General features: G+C 38.2%; 1 protein-coding gene across 1 annotated transcript in view; it reads right to left on the reverse strand.

The window, feature by feature from the left end:
• PDE7B (phosphodiesterase 7B) overlaps positions 1-20324 on the reverse strand; it is a 172420-nt gene that overhangs the window by 103850 nt on the left and 48246 nt on the right. Inside the window, exon 2 of the mRNA XM_063309606.1 lies at positions 7168-7228. Coding sequence (XP_063165676.1) covers positions 7168-7228 — 61 coding nt within the window. The remainder of the gene's footprint in view (positions 1-7167; positions 7229-20324) is intronic.

Below are 20324 nucleotides of genomic sequence, written 5' to 3' on the forward strand. Positions count from 1 at the left end.
ATATTTCACTTTGGGAGAAGCCCATATCTAAAAAAATTGGCTTCTTTGGAGAAACACTGCAACTATCCAGGACAATGTATAATTTTTCCATGGTGGTTTGTAGTTGAATTGTACCACATTTATCCCAGAAGCGGGATACCCTGAATTCAAATCGCCCCATCCGGTAAACAGAAAAATACAGACATAAGTACTGTGCAGTATCAACCAAAAGTTGCCAATTCCATCTGAAACCAATTCTTAAGATTTTCCCCAAATAAATGACTGCATCTGACTTGTCAATGTGTATGGAAATGTTTATGGATATTTGCCATTCTGCATATATGTCAGGTTACCAGACCTGGGCTGTCAAAGTCCATTTGCCTGAACATTTGCAGCTCAGAACTGATAGCCCTACAGTCTCAACCATTCTCTCTCACATAGAGAAACCACTCTCACCTTCAAAAAGGCATTCTGCAAACACGTATCTTTCCCTCCTTTCTTCCATCAGAAATCCCACAAAAAGGGGAGAACAACAGGATAGAGGTAGAGTAATAGAAAGTGGTATCTGTGTTGGGAAGAGGAAGAAAGAGAAGGGGAGAAAGCCAAACCGGATGGCCTGGAGATGAAGGGAAGAGGCAACTGGGGAGGAACAGAAAAAGAAGGAAGCCCTGTTGAGGAGTCCCAGAAAGAAGGTTAAACCCACCAGTCAGGCAGCCCCTCTCAAGGAATGACTAAATCTATAGGGAAAGCTTCAAAGGCATCCAGCAGGGATGTCTGCAGCTATTTCCTCCTAGCTAATTCCTGGTTTTCAACAGCTTTTTCAATTCTGAGTAGCTAATGCCTGGGGACCCTCCCTCCAATTCACAGGTAATGATAGGTGGGGTGGGATGGGGGGACCCTTCATCTTCTTCATGAAGAATTTAGAATTCTCAAAGAATTAAGCATCTTTTTTGCAAGAAATTTAGAGAACGAGATACATCTGGGGCCAGAGAGTTTCAAATTGATGCTGTTCCCAATCAACCCCTCATTATCAGGAAAACACCAGAAAGGAAGCTGAGTGAAAAGGGAGGCTAAGTTTCTGAGGAACAACTTTAGCTTTCCACTGCACTGATTTGGGGAGAAGTTCCAAAAGTATTTATCCCCTCATGTTAAATGATGAAAAATCCAACCCCAAAGCTACTTTATATTCCTCATGGATGTAGCATGGTCATGATCTCAGTGAGAGAAAGACAGAAGGCATTAAGTGTCTTGGTGACTTTGCTCCCATTCATTAATGGCTCTGCCTTTGCCACCTGAGTGCATTTTTTTTTTTTTTACTAAATTCCCTCTCAGGTAATATCCATCCTTAGAAAAAAACAATCAAGTTGGCATTTGTGACGCTGAGATTGACGTTCCACCTGTTTTTTTATTGCTCATAAAAACCAGGCATTGCTCATAAAAACCAGGCGGAGCTTCAGTTGCATCATTGCAGCCACATCTTGACTTTTTTTGACCACAACCTATTTTATTAACACTAGGAAGAGCTCTTCCTAAACTGTTTTCCAGAGCAGCACACCACCTGCTTACCAAGCATGAGCCACAAACTAACAAGCTCCCACTTTGACCTTAATAAGTTAATAGTTATCGACTTCCACCACCCTGGTGGCTTGTACCTCACTGCCAAGTGGCTTAATGAGGCAAACAGCTTGTGCTACTAAGAACCATTCTCTGTGGATTCCCTTTTGTCTGCCTATGTGTCCTTTTCCTCTTCTTTAACTGTAGAATTTAAGTAAATTGAACTTTCAATTTCTTTCTAGTTAATCTTTCCTGGACTGGGGTGAGCATTCCAAGGGGTGGCAGGAGGAGTGGGGGGCTACAGAATAAGATCTGCCCCATAGAGGCAACCCCTTTTGTGAACAGGTGCCATGGCATTTCCTCCTAAAAGCTACTTTTGCTCACTGCAGGTAATCTAGGAGGAATGTCTGCGATGCTGTTAAGTATTGGATTTTAATTAATAAACGTTTATTAATTGCAATTATCCTTGTGTTCACCTTTTCTGATATCAGATCCACAAATTCTGAGTTAGCTGGTAACAGATACACTCCCCCCCTCCGCTCCTACGGAATATTTTTATATAGTGTGCATTCTGTCTCTATTGGGAAGTGCCCTTTTCTTATTACCTTTTCATTCTTCAAAATCAAAGTGAAATCCTATTAAATCTGGGCAATCCATAAAGGACCTATTTGACTTGTTGCCACCCCCAAACCCTTTCCTGGTTTAGATGTTCTTCTGTTTTTCTCCTTTCCTCTCTTTCTTCCTTTCTGTCACTGAGGTAACGGGACTAGGTGGAATCTAAGAAAGATATAGTATGGCACCGTCACTTCGCTAACAATTAAGCAAAAGAAATAATGAACTTTTATGAAATAACTTAAAATGGGTTATAGACAGGTTGACTTAGTATCACAGTGGGTCTATATTGTGTGCTGATGTCAGCCTTGCAAGGTAGTTTGGACAAGAAGCACACCCAGAAGTACTAGCTCTAACTTTATTGTAAGGTTACATGAACAGAATCTTGCAAGTCTGAAAGTACATCTCTTCCCCCTCACCTTTACAGTCCTAGAAACTAGGGAGGGTCCTTCTGAGACATTCGCCATGCTCCCATTCGTTCTGTGGGCTCAGCTGCCTCTTATCTGACCACTGTCTACTCTGTGGCTCTTCCTCCTGTCTCCCAAGATCATTCCCACATACTGTACCATTATAGCTGGCCAATGCGTGGAACAGGTCCAGCTTGAGTTTCTTTCTTCTCCACTTGAATCCCAAGTGCAAAAGTTGCCCTGGCTCGGTGAAGGAGCACTGGTGGTCTCCTTGGCTTTTGGGAAGTTTCTCCAAAGTGATGGTTTGAAAGGAGTGACTTGTGGTGCACCTGAGGGAGCTGGTGTGGCAGGAGCAGGGTCAGGTCAAGAGACGGCTTTTTACCGACTCTAGAATAACCTTGGGAGACAGGAGGAGGAAGAGGAGCTGCAGCCTAGACAACGGCCAGACAAAAGATATTTCAGCCCACAGAAGGAATGGGGGCCTGGGAAACATCTCAGAAGGGACCCTCCCTAGTTCTCTGGAAAGTAAAGGCAAGGAAAGGGAGAAGTACTTTCAGACTTGCAAGATTCTGTTACTGTAATCTTACAGTAAAGGTAATGTTAGTACTCAAGGTTTTGGTTTCTTGTCTGGACTACCTCGAAGGGCTAACAGGATGACTGGATATGTTCTATGGCCTGGGTGTTGGGATAGTGTGAGTAGGGTGGACTTGGTCATCTCATGCATTCATACTACCACTTCTTTAGTCCTAAAGGAGAAAAGGGGATTACTGAAGAAGACATGTGTGGATTCACTGAATAGGAAAATCCACTCTCACAAACCCCCTCTCTCTGGAACATGTCTCGATGTAAGTTCTTCCCTTATGATGCTCTCTTGTTATTCTTCAGCCCCCCCATCCCAGGCCTACAGTCCTTACAATTTAATTTCTCGATAAAGGAGGTACACTGTACACTGGATGGCTCAATGTAACTGCACCCAGTCCTGCTTAACAGAGGCTAACTTCGAATTGTTCAATACAGTAACATAAGATGATTGAGAAAAACTATTGCAGATAAATGCATATGATACATATTAGGCAATAAAGCTGACCTTCAGCTATGTGTAATAGAAGAGTGGAAGAATGCATGGAAATAAATACTCTGTTTAATCACAGGATCTTGTGATGAGACTAGGCTGCTACAAACACTTAAGTGTCTTTGTATTCATCTGTGATATTCTACAGGGTATAGTAGTAGAATCTGCATTCATTTATAATATGTGAGGAAAACAGCTCCTGCCTATCTCTGTATTATATATTATAGTCAGGGTACCCAAAGACAGCCAGGCTAGATTAGCTGACATAATACAGGATGTCTGTTTATTCAGTATTTAACAACTGTAATTAATTGGCATCAATTCAGGAAAGAGCAACAGCTCTGCAATTTCATTCTATGGAAAAAAAGTTTCCATTGGTTCTGAATTCATTTATCCAATATTCTTTGACAGCAGACTAATAGCGTTATTCCTTCCTGGCATCATCTGGCAACAAATAAAGGATGAGGACCCAAAGTATCAAAGAAGAGCCAAGGAACAACAGAAAGGTCTAATGAAAAAATCTTACGATTCAAGACTAGAAAAACTGGGAGAGGTATATGTATAAAAACATTCCATTCATCCTCACTGGGGAAGGAAACAAGCAGAGTAAGAGACCATTAGACCAAGGAATTTGAGGATCTGCTATATGAGACCATTTTAGTGTTTCTTCTAGGTTTAGTATCTAAATTTGTAAGGATTGGAAATGGTACCACCATCACTCCCAGGGTTCCTTTAAACCCACTTTTACTGTTTACCCTGCCTGGGGCCAGCAAAAACATGGCTGATAAGATTGTGACAACACTGGAGTGGATGGGGCCAAAAGAGTGGACTTAAATCTTGCAGACAATGCCCTTGGGTCTGAATATTTTGATTCCAGCCACTTCAAAGATCTGCAAATGAGCAGCTGGATACAAAAAAGCTCAGTGACTCAGTAAATAAGTGGTAGTATCCCAGAAAATATGAACAAAATAAAAAAGAAATGAAAATGTCAATGTTCAAAAAGCATGATTTTGAACAAAGACGAAGCATCAGGAGTTATACTTCGAATCGGAAATCTTGAAAAACATGGCACTCCAATGAAAATAACAGAGCATGTGTATCGTATTCTTTGGATTCTGGTCCTATAGCAGCATCTGAGGCTAATTATCTCCTCCCTTTCATTTCTTTTGCTTACTACTTGTATTTTTTTTACCTTGCATAATGTTGCTCGCTCTGAAAGGGAATATTATTAAGTAGGTATACAAGATTATGTATGTATACAAGGTTACAATTAATGACTGATACTCACTGCAAATGTGAGGAACGTCTTCTCTACCTAAGATTACTACTTGCACCAAATGATACTATAAACTTCTGTCAGTTCTTAGTAATCTTATTCTAGTGAAACCTGCAACAACATTTGATAACGTGAAATATTCTTGAACAAGTTTTAAAGTAGTAAGCTGTACCCGTTCTTCATCCTCCTAACACTTAGCACTTTATGCCTCTGAGCAGGCTCATGGCTCATTGGCTTGTTCCAGTCTTCCTCTCCTTCTTAGGATTTTTCAAGTTTTTAAAAAATCCTCTTGTAAACCTTGGGCTTCCTCCAAGCCTACTGATGCCTATTTGTGTGTGGACTGTGCCATTTCGATTATAGAGAGATCTACTTTTTGAGACTGAGTTCACTATTAATATATAGAATGAATAATGGCTGCTAACAGTAATAGGTGACTGTGTGAATTCACAACACATAAAAGCACTATTTTATTTTTATTCCCATTTCCAGCAGAATATTCAGCACAAATCTGTTTTGATATGTGAATCAGCCCAGTTATGAACATTAGGAATAGATTTTATATTCTGCAGTACTGATTTATATCATTCCATTAATTGGGCCAGAAACATCATTCATCCTGAGTGAAGAGTCAGTTCAAAACTTTAGGGCTGATGAAAGATTTTATCATATTGTAAACCAACGCCAATATCTGTTCCCGTTTACAAGCTGTTTTTCCAAACCAGCTGTGCTGCTTCCTGATTTCCTGACCTCTTTCCAGCAAGAGAAACAAATCAATAAAAGCAGACAACTTCAAACATAAAAGAAGATACATCAGTGAGATAATAGCTCAACATTTTTTTTTTTAAAAAAGGAGAAGATATAGTAGGAAGTTACTGTGGAAACAAGAAGAAACCCAAAGCCTGACAAAAATGAAGAAGAAGATGACACGAAAAAGCCAGCACTTTCAGACTGCAACTGAACATAAGCTGAGATTTGCCAAAGTGAGGGTTTACTTCTCCAACTGATGGATGAAAGAGGAAGGGGAAGGGGAAGGAGAGGAAGAGGAAGAGGAAGAGGAAGAAATGCTTGAAATGTGCAGCGAAGGTGCCAAGTGTTTGGAAGCAGTTCTTCAGACAGAGAGGAACTCCTACCCAAATATATCATGGAAGGAGTTACAATTGTTTGAGACAGAGTGAGCTAAGAGAAACACAAGCAACAGCTTCTGTATTGGACAAACCTGTTGCTATGGCTACCTATCCTACCAAATTTCAGACAGTCCAGAGCTCGTTTGGAATCACAATTCATGCTGCTTCCATAGGGTAACTGTATCAATATGTACAAAAAGTGGTTTAAAAAAAAAATTTTTTTAGATGAAGGTATGATGCTTCATCCATCATATCATTATACAGAGTTCAATTAAAACATCCATACTTCAAAAAAGCAAAAAAGGGAAGGGAAGGGAAGGGAAGGGAAGGGAAGGGAAGGGAAGGGAAGGGAAGGGAAGGGAAGGGAAGGACCATTTACTGGTTTTAAGTCTTAAAAAAACTTAAAGTGGGAGCTTCTATTTTTTATAAGTGTCATGTAGTCAAAAGATGCAGCTTCCACTATCAATATTGTTGCTGTAGTTTGCACCAGTTGACGAAGTTATCTCCCTATTCCTCAAGGACATTATTGTCCTATTTTCTTGAAGCTACTAACATAGGTACAATTAGGACAGAAATGATTACACTTGGTGCCCTAGATAAACCTGGGGAGAGGCACTCTAGTGAAGCCAACATTTGTTTATTCCAGAACAAAAATATCCAGAAGGATTTTCAGATTGCATTGCCTCTTCCTTTAGGGATGGATGAGGGGGGGGGGGTCATAAAACATCCAGTACAGTTCTGTCTCCATGTACAGCTGTCCCTCCTACCTCCAGTATTCCACTGTTCTTCTCAGTTAACTCTTTAGCATGCCTGGATATGAAAGAATTAATTACATGTTTCAAACTATACTGTATATGTTTTAGAACAACCTTCATGTAGGTTTCATAACTAACAGTCAGAAATCACTGTCAAGTTTCTAAGTGACCTGAAGTCTCATTATAATCAATCAGTGCTCATATATATTCAGTATTCATATCAGTTACACTACAACCAGCTATACATTCAGAAAAATTATGGCTACCAACCAACTTCATTAAAATACAGATATTCTTTAGGGGAGCTCTCCCCCAGCCCCACTTATTGAACAGTACTTCTTTCTCCTTATACCAAAACCCAGTTCATGTGAGAATGGATGCCACTTACCTAGCATGCGAACACATCTGGCATTCTGTTCTGGGCTATCAAATGAGATTTCTCCACACCGCTGAAAAAAAGGGGAACATATTCAAAACAAGACTCAAAGGCAAAGACATCTTCAATCCATAGCACATTGTTTTTGTTTTTCACATGGCCATTTCTTCATCCAACATTAAGAATCAACACTTACTTTAAGAGCCAAAGTTTTGTGTAAAAAGAGCTTTTGCTAACTCAGAGAAAATGACTGGTACTTGGGGATGGTAGAGGGTAAAATAAACTCTCAGAAAATTATTCTGGGTTTTAGTAAGGCTTAAACAGTAAACTCCAATCTGGAAGTTTAGATGGGAATTAAGGAATATTGCCTCCCCTCATTTCCTATGTGGATGAGAATGGTCAGAAAGCTTTATTTTAATTTTTGCTGTTATCCAAGCAAGTTGGTAACTGAAGAGAGGTTGTTTCCATGTTGACAATGATACTTTGAGTGGCTACAAGTTTAATAAACTATTTCCTTGCAAATACTGTTTGCGTATGTGGTGGAACTACAATGCATATTAGGTTTCTGTTCCTTAAGCAACTTTGCTATCAAGGAATTCTTGATAGAGAAGCAAATGAAACTTTCCTCAAGAAACTATGCTCATATAGTCTCCTGATTTGTAAGAAGCAGCACTGCATCTACATATACTGTGCAAACATCCGTAAATCTGTACACACAAAGGGATCATACAGTCAGGAACCCTGCATACTTATGCCTGGAAGTCTTTGTTCATATATACGTATGAAATTGCCTTGAGTTCATCCTTGTGTATGTACATGTGCACACAAACACACTCAGAGAGTTTCATATAAAAGAGAAAAAATATGTCAAGTTATATGCAACCTACTAAACTGATGAACAAATTTGTCCCATCAATTCTGCCTGATGAGACAATATGAAGAGTCATAGTTATGGCCATTTCTCTTCCATACTTGTTTCATCAGTTTTTATATTAGATTATAGTTTGACTTGAAAATCCAAAACCAGAATGTCCACTCTGGAATCCAAAAAACATTTTATGTAAATAAAAAGCAATTGAACTATGTAGCAAAAACATTTAGGTTCCAAAAATATTGGGAATTCTAGGATAATTATATTGAACTTCAGTATATTTTTCAGGCCGATAAATAGAAGACTTCCTTTGGAGTTTCAGGGGGAAAAACAACCCTCAGCATGTTTTAGCAGTCATGGTTCTACACTGGTGAGATCATTCAATATTTTCCAAGAATGCAATATATTTTACTCTGGTTTACCACAGGAGGAAATAGACTACAAAGTACAACACTGTTTGGTTAAGAAAATCATTTTTTCCTTTCCTTATTTCACAGTATTTAATAAGCCTCTTCATTCGTACTTTTTAAAAAATTTAATAAGCAGAAAATGCCCTGGTGTTGAAGATCTACAGTACATTAAAAATATCCATAGATATTCAATGCTGCTTGAAAAAGCATATATCAGAAAAGTTATCTAGAATGTATAAAGGTACTTCAAATTTATGTTAGAAATGTGAACAGCAAGAAGGATCATTTTATCATGCATGGTGGACGTGTAAAAAAGCTAGAAAATTTTGGGCTCAAATAAATACAGTGACTCAGAGGATTTTAAAGCGTTCAGTTGAAACCAGAACTTTTCCTCCTGGGACTGATGGATAAACAGTTAGAAAAGAGTCATGGAACACTATTTTTATACATGATAACTGCAGTAAGATTATTGTATGCACAAAAATGGAAAGATTTGGCAATACCTACAACGGAGGAATGTTTGGTGAAGATGACAGAACTTGCTAAATTGACTTGTTTGATTAGAGAAAAGACAGTATGTACATTTATCGGTGACTGGAAAACCCCTTATGGGCTTTTTGTGTAAAAAAGAAAAAAATGAATGAGATTTTGATGATTAGAAGGAGACACTATAGAGAGTCATGATGTAACCTTAGAAAGAAAGGTTAAAATACAATTGTACTTATAACTGCTATGAAGAAGATTGAAAGCCAGTTCTTTATATCTTTTGTTGTATCTTCTTTTTTCTACACTTTTCTTTTTCTTTTTTTCTTTTTTTCTTTCTTTTTATTCCTCTCTTTCCCTTCCTTTTACTTTTTATTTTTTGCACTTTATATTTTTTTTATTTCACGGGAGACTGGAATGCTAAGGTGGGCAGTCAAACAGACACCTGGAATTACAGGTAAGCATGGCCTGGGAGAACAAAATGAAGCAGGACATAGGCTGATAGAATTTTGCCAAGACAATTCACTCTGCATAACAAACACTCTCTTCCAACAACCCAAGAGACGGCTTTATACATGGACTTCACCAGATGGACAACACCAAAATCAGATTGATTACATCCTTGGCAGCCAAAGGTGGCAGACATCTATACAGTCGGTAAAAACAAGACCTGGAGCTGACTGTAGTTCAGATCACGAACTTCTTCTTGCACAATTTAGGATCAGACTAAAGAGATTAGGGAAGACCCACAGATCAGCTAGATATGAGCTCACTATTATTCCTAAGGAATATGCAGTGGAGGTGAAGAATAGATTTAAGGGACTGCACTTAGTAGATAGGGTCCCGGAAGAACTATGGACAGAAGTGTGCAATATTGTTCAGGAGGTGGCAACAAAATACATCCCAAAGAAAGAGAAAACCAAGAAGGCAAAGTGGCTGTCTGCTGAGACACTAGACGTAGCCCAAGAAAGAAGCAAAGCAAAAGGCAACAGCGATATGGGGAGATATGCCCAATTAAATGCAAAATTCCAGAGCTTAGCCAGAAGAGATCAGGAATTATTTTTAAACAAGCAATGTGCGGAAGTGGAAGAAGACAATAGAATAGGAAGGACAAGAGACCTCTTCCAGAAAATTAGAACCATCGGAGGTAAATTCCAGGCAAAAATGGGCATGATCAAAAACAAAGATGGCAAGGACCTAACAGAAGAAGAAGAGATCAAGAAAAGGTGGCAAGAATATACAGAAGACCTGTATAGGAAGGATAATAATATCGGGGATAGCTTTGACGGTGTGGTCAGTGAGCTAGAGCAAGACATCCTGAAGAGTGAGGTTGAATTTGCCTTAAGAAGCATTGCTAATAACAAGGCAGCAGGAGATGATGGCATCCCAGCTGAACTGTTCAAAATCTTGCGAGATGGTGCTGTCAAGGAAATGCATGCTATATGCCAGCAAATTTGGAAAACACAAAAATGGCCCTCAGATTGGAAAAAATCAACTTATATCCCCATACCAAAAAAGGGAAACACTAAAGAATGTTCAAACTATCGAACAGTGGCACTCATTTCACATGCCAGTAAGGTAATGCTCAAGATCCTGCAAGGTAGACTTCAGCAACTCATGGAGCGAGAATTGCCAGATGCACAAGCTGGGTTTAGAAAAGGCAGAGGAACTAGGGACCAAATTGCCAATATCTGCTGGATAATGGAAAAAGCCAGGGAGTTTCAGAAAAACATCTATTTCTATTTTATTGACTATTCTAAAGCCTTTGACTGTGTGGACCATAACAAATTGTGGCAAGTTCTTAGCGGTATGGGGATACCAAGTCATCTTGTCTGCCTCCTGAAGAATCTGTATAACGACCAAGTAGCAACAGTAAGAGCAGACCACGGAACAACGGACTGGTTTAAGATTGGGAAAGGAGTACGGCAGGGCTGTATACTCTCACCCTACCTATTCAACTTGTACGCAGAACACATCATGCGACATGCTGGGCTTGAGGAATCCAAGGCTGGAGTTAAAATCGCTGGAAGAAACATTAACAATCTCAGATATGCAGATGATACCACTTTGATGGCTGAAAGCAAAGAGGAACTGAGGAGCCTTATGATGAAGGTGAAAGAAGAAAGTGCAAAAGCTGGCTTGCAGCTAAACCTAAAAAAAAACCAAGATTATGGCAACCAGCTTGATTGATAACTGGCAAAAAGAGGGAGAAAATGTAGAAGCAGTGAAAGACTTTGTATTTCTAGGTGCGAAGATTACTGCAGATGCTGACTGCAGTCAGGAAATCAGAAGACGCTTAATCCTTGGGAGAAGAGCAATGACAAATCTCGATAAAATAGTCAAGAGCAGAGATATCACACTGACGACAAAGGTCCGTGTAGTTAAAGCAATGGTGTTCCCCGTAGTAACACATGGCTGCGAGAGCTGGACCATAAGAAAGGCTGAGAGAAGGAAGATTGATGCTTTTGAACTGTGGTGTTGGAGGAAAATTCTGAGAGTGCCTTGGACTGCAAGAAGATCAAACCAGTCCATCCTCCCGGAAATAAAGCCAGACTGCTCACTTGAGGGAATGATATTAAAGGCAAAACTGAAATACTTTGGCCACATAATGAGAAGACAGGACACCCTGGAGAAGATGCTGATGCTGGGGAGAGTGGAAGGCAAAAGGAAGAGGGGCCGACCAAGGGCAAGATGGATGGATGATATTCTAGAGGTGACGGACTCATCCCTGAGGGAGCTGGGGGTGTTGACTGACAGGAAGCTCTGGCGTGGGCTGGTCCATGAAGTCACGAAGAGTCGGAAGCGACTAAACAAATAAACAACATTTTTTTTTATTCCTCCCTTTCTTTCTCCTTTCTCATTCTTCTTTAGTTTGTATTAGTTCTTATTATTGTTAAAACTCTCAATAAAAATTATATATTTTATTGTAAACTGCCCAGAGTCCCCCTTTTGGGGGGAGATGGGCGGTAACAGAAATTTGAAAAATAAATAAATATACATATAAAAAAGAAAAAGTATATACTGCAGATATATGTACAATGAAGTGTCTTAGAATAGCTATATATTTTCCCATGAAAGAGTGTGTGAGTGTATACATGCATGTGAATATGAAAAAGGGCTGAAAGTTTTGGGGAAAAAATACTGTATGTTTGTGAAAGAAAGCTAGTCCCACCTCACCCACCCGTTTACCTTTTAGATTGGAAGGTCATCTTAGATTCACTGAAAATGGTGTTATGGAAGTAGATAACATCTGTTTAACATCTACATGAAACTGCTGGGTGAGGTCATTATGCTGCTGATAATCAGTTGTACTACTTGACCCCAAGCTGGCCAAGTGATTCTGTGAATGTTCTGTTCCAGTGCCTGAAGGCTGTATGAGTTTGGATGGGGAGAAACAGATTCCATCTCCATCCTGCCAAGACCCAGTGTCTGAGGATAATAGGGTCTCCTGGATTTGGTGATTTGATGATTGATGAGGTTGTACTTCCCCATTCAAGATTGGTGCACAATCTGGGGGTCATCTAGGACTCACAGCTCCTACTCAAAGAGCAGGTGCCAGCTGTGGCCAAGAGCACCTTTCCACAGCTCGATCTGGTGTACCAATTGCATCCATTCCTGGATCCGGAGTCCCTTCAGATGGCCACTCATTCCCTTGTCACCTCATGTTTGGAATAATGCTGTGTGTTGTGTTTCTGGAAGAAAAGTAGGATACGGCATCTAGTAGGACCCATGAAGCATGCCTGGCCTCCAGAACAGCATTCCCCCAGAAATCCATGTGTTCCCATCCTAGTGGGATTCCAGAAATCCCTAAAGTCCTGGATCTTCTCTCAGGCTCTGGAGTAGGGTGGTTGTTGAACCCTTCAGGTATATTTTCTGAAGTGTTTAGAATTGGTGTCTGGACACGTATACTCTTTTGTTTACTATGTTTCAGTAAAGTAAAATTCTTTATAGTGTAAGTCATCCAGAGTCATTTTGGAGTCAGGTGGCCTTAATCTAATAAATAAGTAAATAAAAATAAATAAATAAAATAGATAAGACTTTTTCCCCCTAACCTTCCTTTTAGGGAGATAAACTTGAATTCATTGTTACTTTATTTGGGGGTAAAAATACTTTTCACTCTTAATTTTTCTTTCATAGTCACTGTAATTAATAAAATCTCATGTAAATATACAATTTCATGTAAATACAATTTCAAAAAACTCCTCTCCTTTTACCATGTATACATTACATCCCTACATTACAATAAAACCAGAGTAAGGCTTGCTTGTCTGAGGTATTTGGCTGTGCAGTGGAAATGCTAGTCCCTCTGTACCCCTGGTGCTCCTCTTTCTTCCTGAATATGTACTTAAGATCATAAGTTATAAGTCCTTTTATACAGTTGAAAAAGTGTATATGTTTACTTTCCATAAGCCATGCATAATCATGAACAGAAAAAGGTAACTGGAAACACTTCAGAGCCAATTTACGAACAGATTGGCCACTCTGAAATGGTTGCCAAAAAGAGTGGCGGGAAGGCATGTATTTGTTAGTGTGATTTCACATGGCAAATATTTTGTTATCCTTGATAAACCTGGCTATTTCCAGCTCTCCTCATAATCCTGAAGTGTCTCCAAAATACATTGGTAAGCCCACCAGTAGCAAAACAATGCAGCACAACATGAAATCACTCTGATTGTTTTGCTTAGCTTGATACTGAGAACAGAGGAATGATCTTACCATGGTTAATGGCCCAAAGGGAAATGACTATCAAATCCAGCCAAATGACTATCAAATCTGTAGAGGCCTGTCTGATAGTAACTTTTGAAACAGTTCAATTAAGCAGATGGGTTTGATTTCGTGGTACTTTTTCCATGTTCTTTCTCTAGATAGGACACCGATGGTTGGAAGCTACACACATTACTTCTAATTCCTATATAACTAGATTGCAAGCGTTAGTATTTATTTATTATTTATTAAGACTTCTTGTAATTTTTACAGAAATGGAAATGGAACCAGCTGCTTGCCTATGATTCAGTGTGCCAGAATTCCTGCTACACTGGTAGATGTAATTGCATATTTCATCTTTTCATCTCTATTGACTTGAATATGCCTTGCTTGAACACTTCAAATTCATAGATATTATTTTTTAATGTACAGAAAATAGCAAAGATATTAAGCAGCACTTAAAATGTCTGTTGGTTCAAACAATCAAACTAAAAATTAATTAAAAGATTTGGCTATCTTTTAGAAAGAAAGACTGCATTTATTATTGACCCCACACTGAATTCTGTATTCACATGTAGGCCCCAGAGGCAAACTCTGCCATTTATTTCTTACACCAGATAATGCCCCAAAGTCTGACCATTTAAGACTCAGAAATTGCTACTGCAATTACAAAATATCTGATGTCAGCCTTTCAGGGTAGATCAGATTAAGAAACCAATGCCATGTAGGTCAGTACTACTTATATTGTAAAACTATAGCAACAGAACCTTGCAAGTCTGAATGCACTTCTCTCCCCCCCCCCCCCCGCAATTTATCTTCATGTGAACTAGGAAGGGGCTTGTTTGAGGCATTTACTCACATTACTTTCTTTCCACAGACTCAGGCCCCTTTTATCTGACTGTTGCCTTGGTAGCAGCTCTTCCTCCTGTCCCTCAAGGCCATTCCCTCTTCCCTCTACATCTGGCAAAGAAGTACTAATACAGTGGACATCATTATCTTCTGAACACTATAATAATATTTATTATTATTATTATTAATTACATGGATATACTCCTATAATTGTTACTGTAAGTGCTTACTTTTTGTTTGTGGAGTGTACAGAACTTTAGCCTTCAAAGAAACCTTTGTAATTGTCCTATTTTTATCATTAATAAAGAAGGACAAAAAATCTGAAAAAGGATGGTAAATTAATATCATTAGTTTTCTGTCAATCTACTATCATACTGTCAATTTCTGGTGGTAGCATTTTCTAATTGCATTTATTAGCTAAGCTTTGATAATGTACGGGTAATGGTATATTTTATATTGACCAACTGTAAGCATCTATCAGTACTGTCAGAATGGATCTGTGTTCATTCTGTTGGCATCTAAATAGCAGAAGAATATTGATATGTAATTATTGCAATCTGTTTACAGAATGGATATAGAACCTGAGGACTCTATTTATTAACAATTTTTTTATATGTAGAGAGTAAGGAAGATGATGTTGACAGAGATAAGCCAAATCTGTTACCAAACTGACAAGAGGAAAACCATGGCTTAAGTCCAAAACCAGCAGAAGGAATGTGCAAAAGACTCAGGTAGACACCTCCCTAATTCATATGCTGGGGAGGGGCAGGGGTAAAGCACAGTCAGACTTGCAAGATACTGTTACTATAAACAATATTAATAGAAGTAGTTTTAGCCTTCATGTGGAGTTGATTTCTTGGTTTGGTCTACACAGTGGGACTGAAAGTATACCACTCCAATCTTTGCAGACTCTGAGAGAGATATAGGAGGTTGCAATGGAGCATTCTGGAGTGCAAGTAAAAAAGTAATTAATGGGTCAGCCAGGCATCTTTAGCTTAGATTTTGTTTGTTTCCTACTGCCATACAAGCAATTCAATCTGATAGCAGCAGCTCCACTGGGAACAAGTGGCTTCCATGACTCACAAATAGAAAACAATGATAGCAGGTCAACAGCTGAAAGCCAAAGAGTATAATGCTTGTGTGGGGAGGCCAAGCAAGGAGCATTTATTCAACCTGGCAGTAGTAGCAACCTAAACCAGTCAAACACAGCCTTTCAGTTGTAGAGCCAATGGGGGCATCTGAGGAGTTAAAAAGCTGCATTTGCAGATGACAGGAATCCTTTTTAAAATGGCTGCAGTCTCTACCAGCTGCCACAATGCTTTCTTTTGTAATGCATGAAAATTACATGGCATGAAGGCTAGGAAGATTTGCTGTTAAAAAAAGAGCAGTAGGGAAGGCGCTTTGCTTGAGGAATGGCTTGGAAAAAGGGGGGCCTGGATGATAGGTTGACCCTTCTCAAACTTAACACTGCTCTCTTAGGAAGGTCGCTCTATCTAAGAAAAATCCAAATATAATTATTATCGTCTTTACACAGTGACAAGCAACAACTGATCAGAGAACAACAGATGGCCATCATCATACATGAAGGACAAATTGCACACTGTCTATATTAGCAGCAGAGACTCAAAATTACAGTGCAAAAAGCAGTATTATTCTGATGAAGCCACATCTGCTGTGCTAAATCTCATCTCTTATCATCTTTTCCTTACTTTTTAAAAAAATTCTGATTGCACTTACTGAGATTCTTCTGGTTATTTGCCCAAGGCCAACAATTTAAAGGAATTGCACCAACATCTATAAATAACAGAAATTCAACAAGCTATATACAGTAGCATCTACAAGAAATCCAGATCTTCTGTATAAATATTTGTGGATGACTCTCTAGCACGTGATCAAATGGGCAATTTACATTGAACAGAAGAGTATCTGTAGAGGACTCATTACATCCCCAGCCTAAGATGTTCCAGCATGTGAAACTAGCAATCAAATATTATTTTATTCCTTTCCTTTTCAACATGGTAAATCAGGCCATAGAATTTAGTAACTTAAATGAAGAGTGAAAATCTGAGAATTGAAAAATGTAATGCATTCCTAAAAGACTCCATGAAGCTACAAAATAGCAAAAGTGGAATTTCTGTAAAAAGGGAGTTCGTATTTTGCCAATGCTGATTACAATCATCTGAATGCATTTAGTTATCTCCCTATTGTGTCAACTGTAAAAGAAGCATATATGTCTGTTTTCCTGCAAATCAGAATGCCAAGTCTATGATACCACTTCACTTAGTTTAGATGGGAAGGATAACTTTAAAATTGAGAATGTGTACAAAGTGTACAACTTAAATCCTTCCTTAAAATAAAGGCAGTGTTTTGCTTAACTCATTTGCCAACTTTTCATGAAAAAAAAGACTTGTAACATATGTTTGAATATTCTTTTTAGCAGCATAAAAGAAAATAGACATTGTCTTTCAAGCTAAGTTAGTTCCTCAGCTTCTCTATGGCTTTCAAATCTGCTCCGTTGCAAAGCTTAATATTATTGAAACCATTCAGAATAAGTTCATTAGAGCCATATTGATGGTACCAAAAAGTATCAAAAGTGCCATCCTACGGGTAGAAATAGGTATAATTTCATTGGATGCCAGAGCATGGTTCCTTCTTCTTACCTTCTGGCTAAAGTTAATTCTGTTGTCTATAGGTTTAGTCCCATTCGTATTTAGAGATCATTTTAAGTCATCATGGCTAAAAAAAGCCTTAGATAAAATTCAACTGCTGGCCTTCTCTATGGAAAGTGTGCGCTCATTAGGATTTGATAATGCTAGAAGCGCCCTTAGACAACGAATATGGGATATAGATCTCCAAACAAATTCAAGTAAGGTGCTACACCCCAATATCTGTCATTTTCTTCCAGAAGGTTCGTTCGTGCTTCTTATTTATCATCCATCACAATTTTGAAATTTCGTAAAGCTTTAATTCTTAATTAGAGAAGAATCTTGTCCTTCTTTTGGTAGGAGTGCAATGCTAGTTTCCTTCCATGAATCTGGCATTGCCGAACCCAAAAAATAGAGTTCATCAATCTTTTAAAGGGTAAAAGAATCTGATCTTCAAAGCATTTATAATATATTGGAGATAATCCATCAGGTCCTGGTGCTTTTCCCAATTTAGTTCTCTTTATAGCATCAACTATTTCAAAAGTAGTTATTGGACTATTCAATATTAATTTCTGTGACTGAGAAAGTTTTGGTAAATTTTGTTTATTCAGGTATTCATTAATCTTTTCCAGAGAAATGTCTTGCTTTTTGTATAGGCTAGAAAAAAAATTATAAAATGCTTTTTTAATCTTTTCATTATCCAATATTTCCACATTTCCTTCTTGAATTTTAAAAATCACTTTCTTCTCTCTTTCCTTCCTTAATTTATAAGCTAACCATTTTCCTGGTTTATTAGCAAATTCAAAATGTCTCTGTTTAGCATATTTTAACTTCACTTCAATTTCTTTCACCATCAACACTGAAACTTGCTGGTGTAATAACTTACGTTGATAAACAATATTATTATCTGATGGTTTTTTCTGCAACGCCTCTTTTAGCTCAGTCTGATCCAAAACCATTTGTAGTTTTTGTTGAGATTTTTTCTTAAGATTACAATTATGTTAGGTAAAATGTCCCCTTATAACCGCTTTACTAGCATCCCACACAGTTTTTATATCTATTTCATTGTCCAAATTCATCTCAGAAAAGTCCTATAATTTTCTCTTACAGTCCTCCACAACCTTTTCTTTTTGCAAAATAGATTCATTCAATCTCTACCTAAAAGTCCTAGAAATTTTTTTAATTGTCATACTTACAGGATTATGATCAGAGAAAGTCTTTGGTAAAATATCCACTTTGGAAATTTTATTCACCAGGTCGGTTGAAACTCAAATCATATCAATTCTTGAAAAGGATTTGTGTCTCTCTGAATAAAAAGTATAGTCTTTTGCCAATCCATTTTTATCTCCATGAGTCCACTAATATCAAATTATCCATTAAATCAAAGAAAGACTTTGATGCAACGTGCTGGGCTGGATGAATCCAAGGCTGGGGTTAAGATTGTTGAAAGAAACATTAACAATCTCAGATATGCAGATGATACCACTTTGATGGCTGAAAGCAAGGAGGAACTGAGGAACCTCATGACAAAGGTGAAAGAAGAAAGTGCAAAAGCTGGATTTCAGTTAAACCTCAAAAAAACCAAGATTATGGCAACCAGCTTGATCGATAACTGGCAAATAGAGGAAGAAAACGTAGAGGCAGTGACAGACCTTGTATTTCTAGGTGCAAAGATTATTGCAGACACTGACTGCAGCCAGGAAATCAGAAGACATTCAATTCTTGGGAGGAGAGCAATGACAAATCTTGATAAAATAGTTAAGAGCAGAGACATCACACTGACAACAAAGGTCCGCATAGGTAAAGCAATGGTGTTCCCTGTAGTAACATATGGCTGCGAGAGCTGGACCATAAGGAAGGATGAGAGAAGGAAATTAGATGCTTTTGAACTGTGGTGTTAGAGGAAAATTCTGAGAGTGCCTTGGACTGCACGAAGATCAAACCAGTCCATACTCCAGGAAATAAAGCCAGACTGCTCACTTGAGGGAATGATATTAAAGGCAAAGCTGAAGTACTCTGGCCACATAATAAGACAGGATATCCTGGGAAGATGCTGATGCTAGAGAAAGTGGAAGGCAAAAGGAAGAGGGGCTGACCAAGGACAAGATGGATTGATGACTTTCTAGAGGTGATGGATTCAACCTTGGGGGAGGTGGGGGTGGTGACAACTGACAAGAAGCTCTGGCGTGGGCTGATCCATGATGTCACAATGAGTCGGAAGCGACTGAACAAATAAACAACAACAATTTTCCTTGCTTAATTTTGATTTGCTTTTCAGATATTCTATCAATCAGTGGTGAAGTAACTCCATTCCAGTCTCCCATTAAACACCAACTTCAGTATGAAAAACCTGACAATTCATTCAAGAGTTGCATAAAAAATTTACTTTTGTTATCATTCGGTGCATATATTCCAACAATAATCATTTTAAGTCCATGTATCTCCACTTCAACTGCTACATATCTACCATGTTCATCCACTAATAACAAACATGGTTTCAAGTAAGATTTAACATATAATACAAGTCCATTAATTTTCTTCAAATTGGCTGAAACAAATTCTTGTCCCAAATTCTTATTTTCCAAATATTTTATATCTTTTTTTCTTTATATGTATTTCTTGTAAGCAACTCACATCATATTTCAATTTGTTCAAATAATGAAAAACTTTTTTTCCTTTTTTGTGGAGCATTTGCTCCATTTATATTCCATGAGACAATTCAGAACCATTTTTATGAAAGTAATTCACTACGGTCTTTAGAAGTAGCAGCTATCTCTTCCCCGTGTATTACAATATCCATTTGTTTAATTCCAGGTATATCCTTTTCCAGGTTAGTTCTGTATCTAGCTAAAAAATCCTTAGCTTTGAGAATTGAAGTTAATTTAAATCTTTGTTGTTGATAGGAGAAACTTACCCCTTCTAATTTCTCCCATCAAAAGGGAATTTTATTCTTTTTCAAAACATCTGTCAAAAAAGCATATTCCTTTCTCTTTCTTAAAATCCTTACTGGTATTTCTTTAAGAACAGTCCTTTTTGGTTGCTTTAAGGGTACTCCTATGCACCTTCGGTTATGTCCATGTGGTGACAGCTCAGTGGAAACCCTAAGCCATATGTTGTTATAGTATTTTCATTCTTAATTTTAGAACATATTATACTGTTATTTTTTGTTTTATATATATAAATGTAAGATTGTTGCTATTATATAAT

Source organism: Candoia aspera, chromosome 1, assembly GCF_035149785.1.
Source record: "Candoia aspera isolate rCanAsp1 chromosome 1, rCanAsp1.hap2, whole genome shotgun sequence".
Classification (NCBI taxonomy): Eukaryota; Metazoa; Chordata; class Lepidosauria; order Squamata; family Boidae; genus Candoia; species Candoia aspera.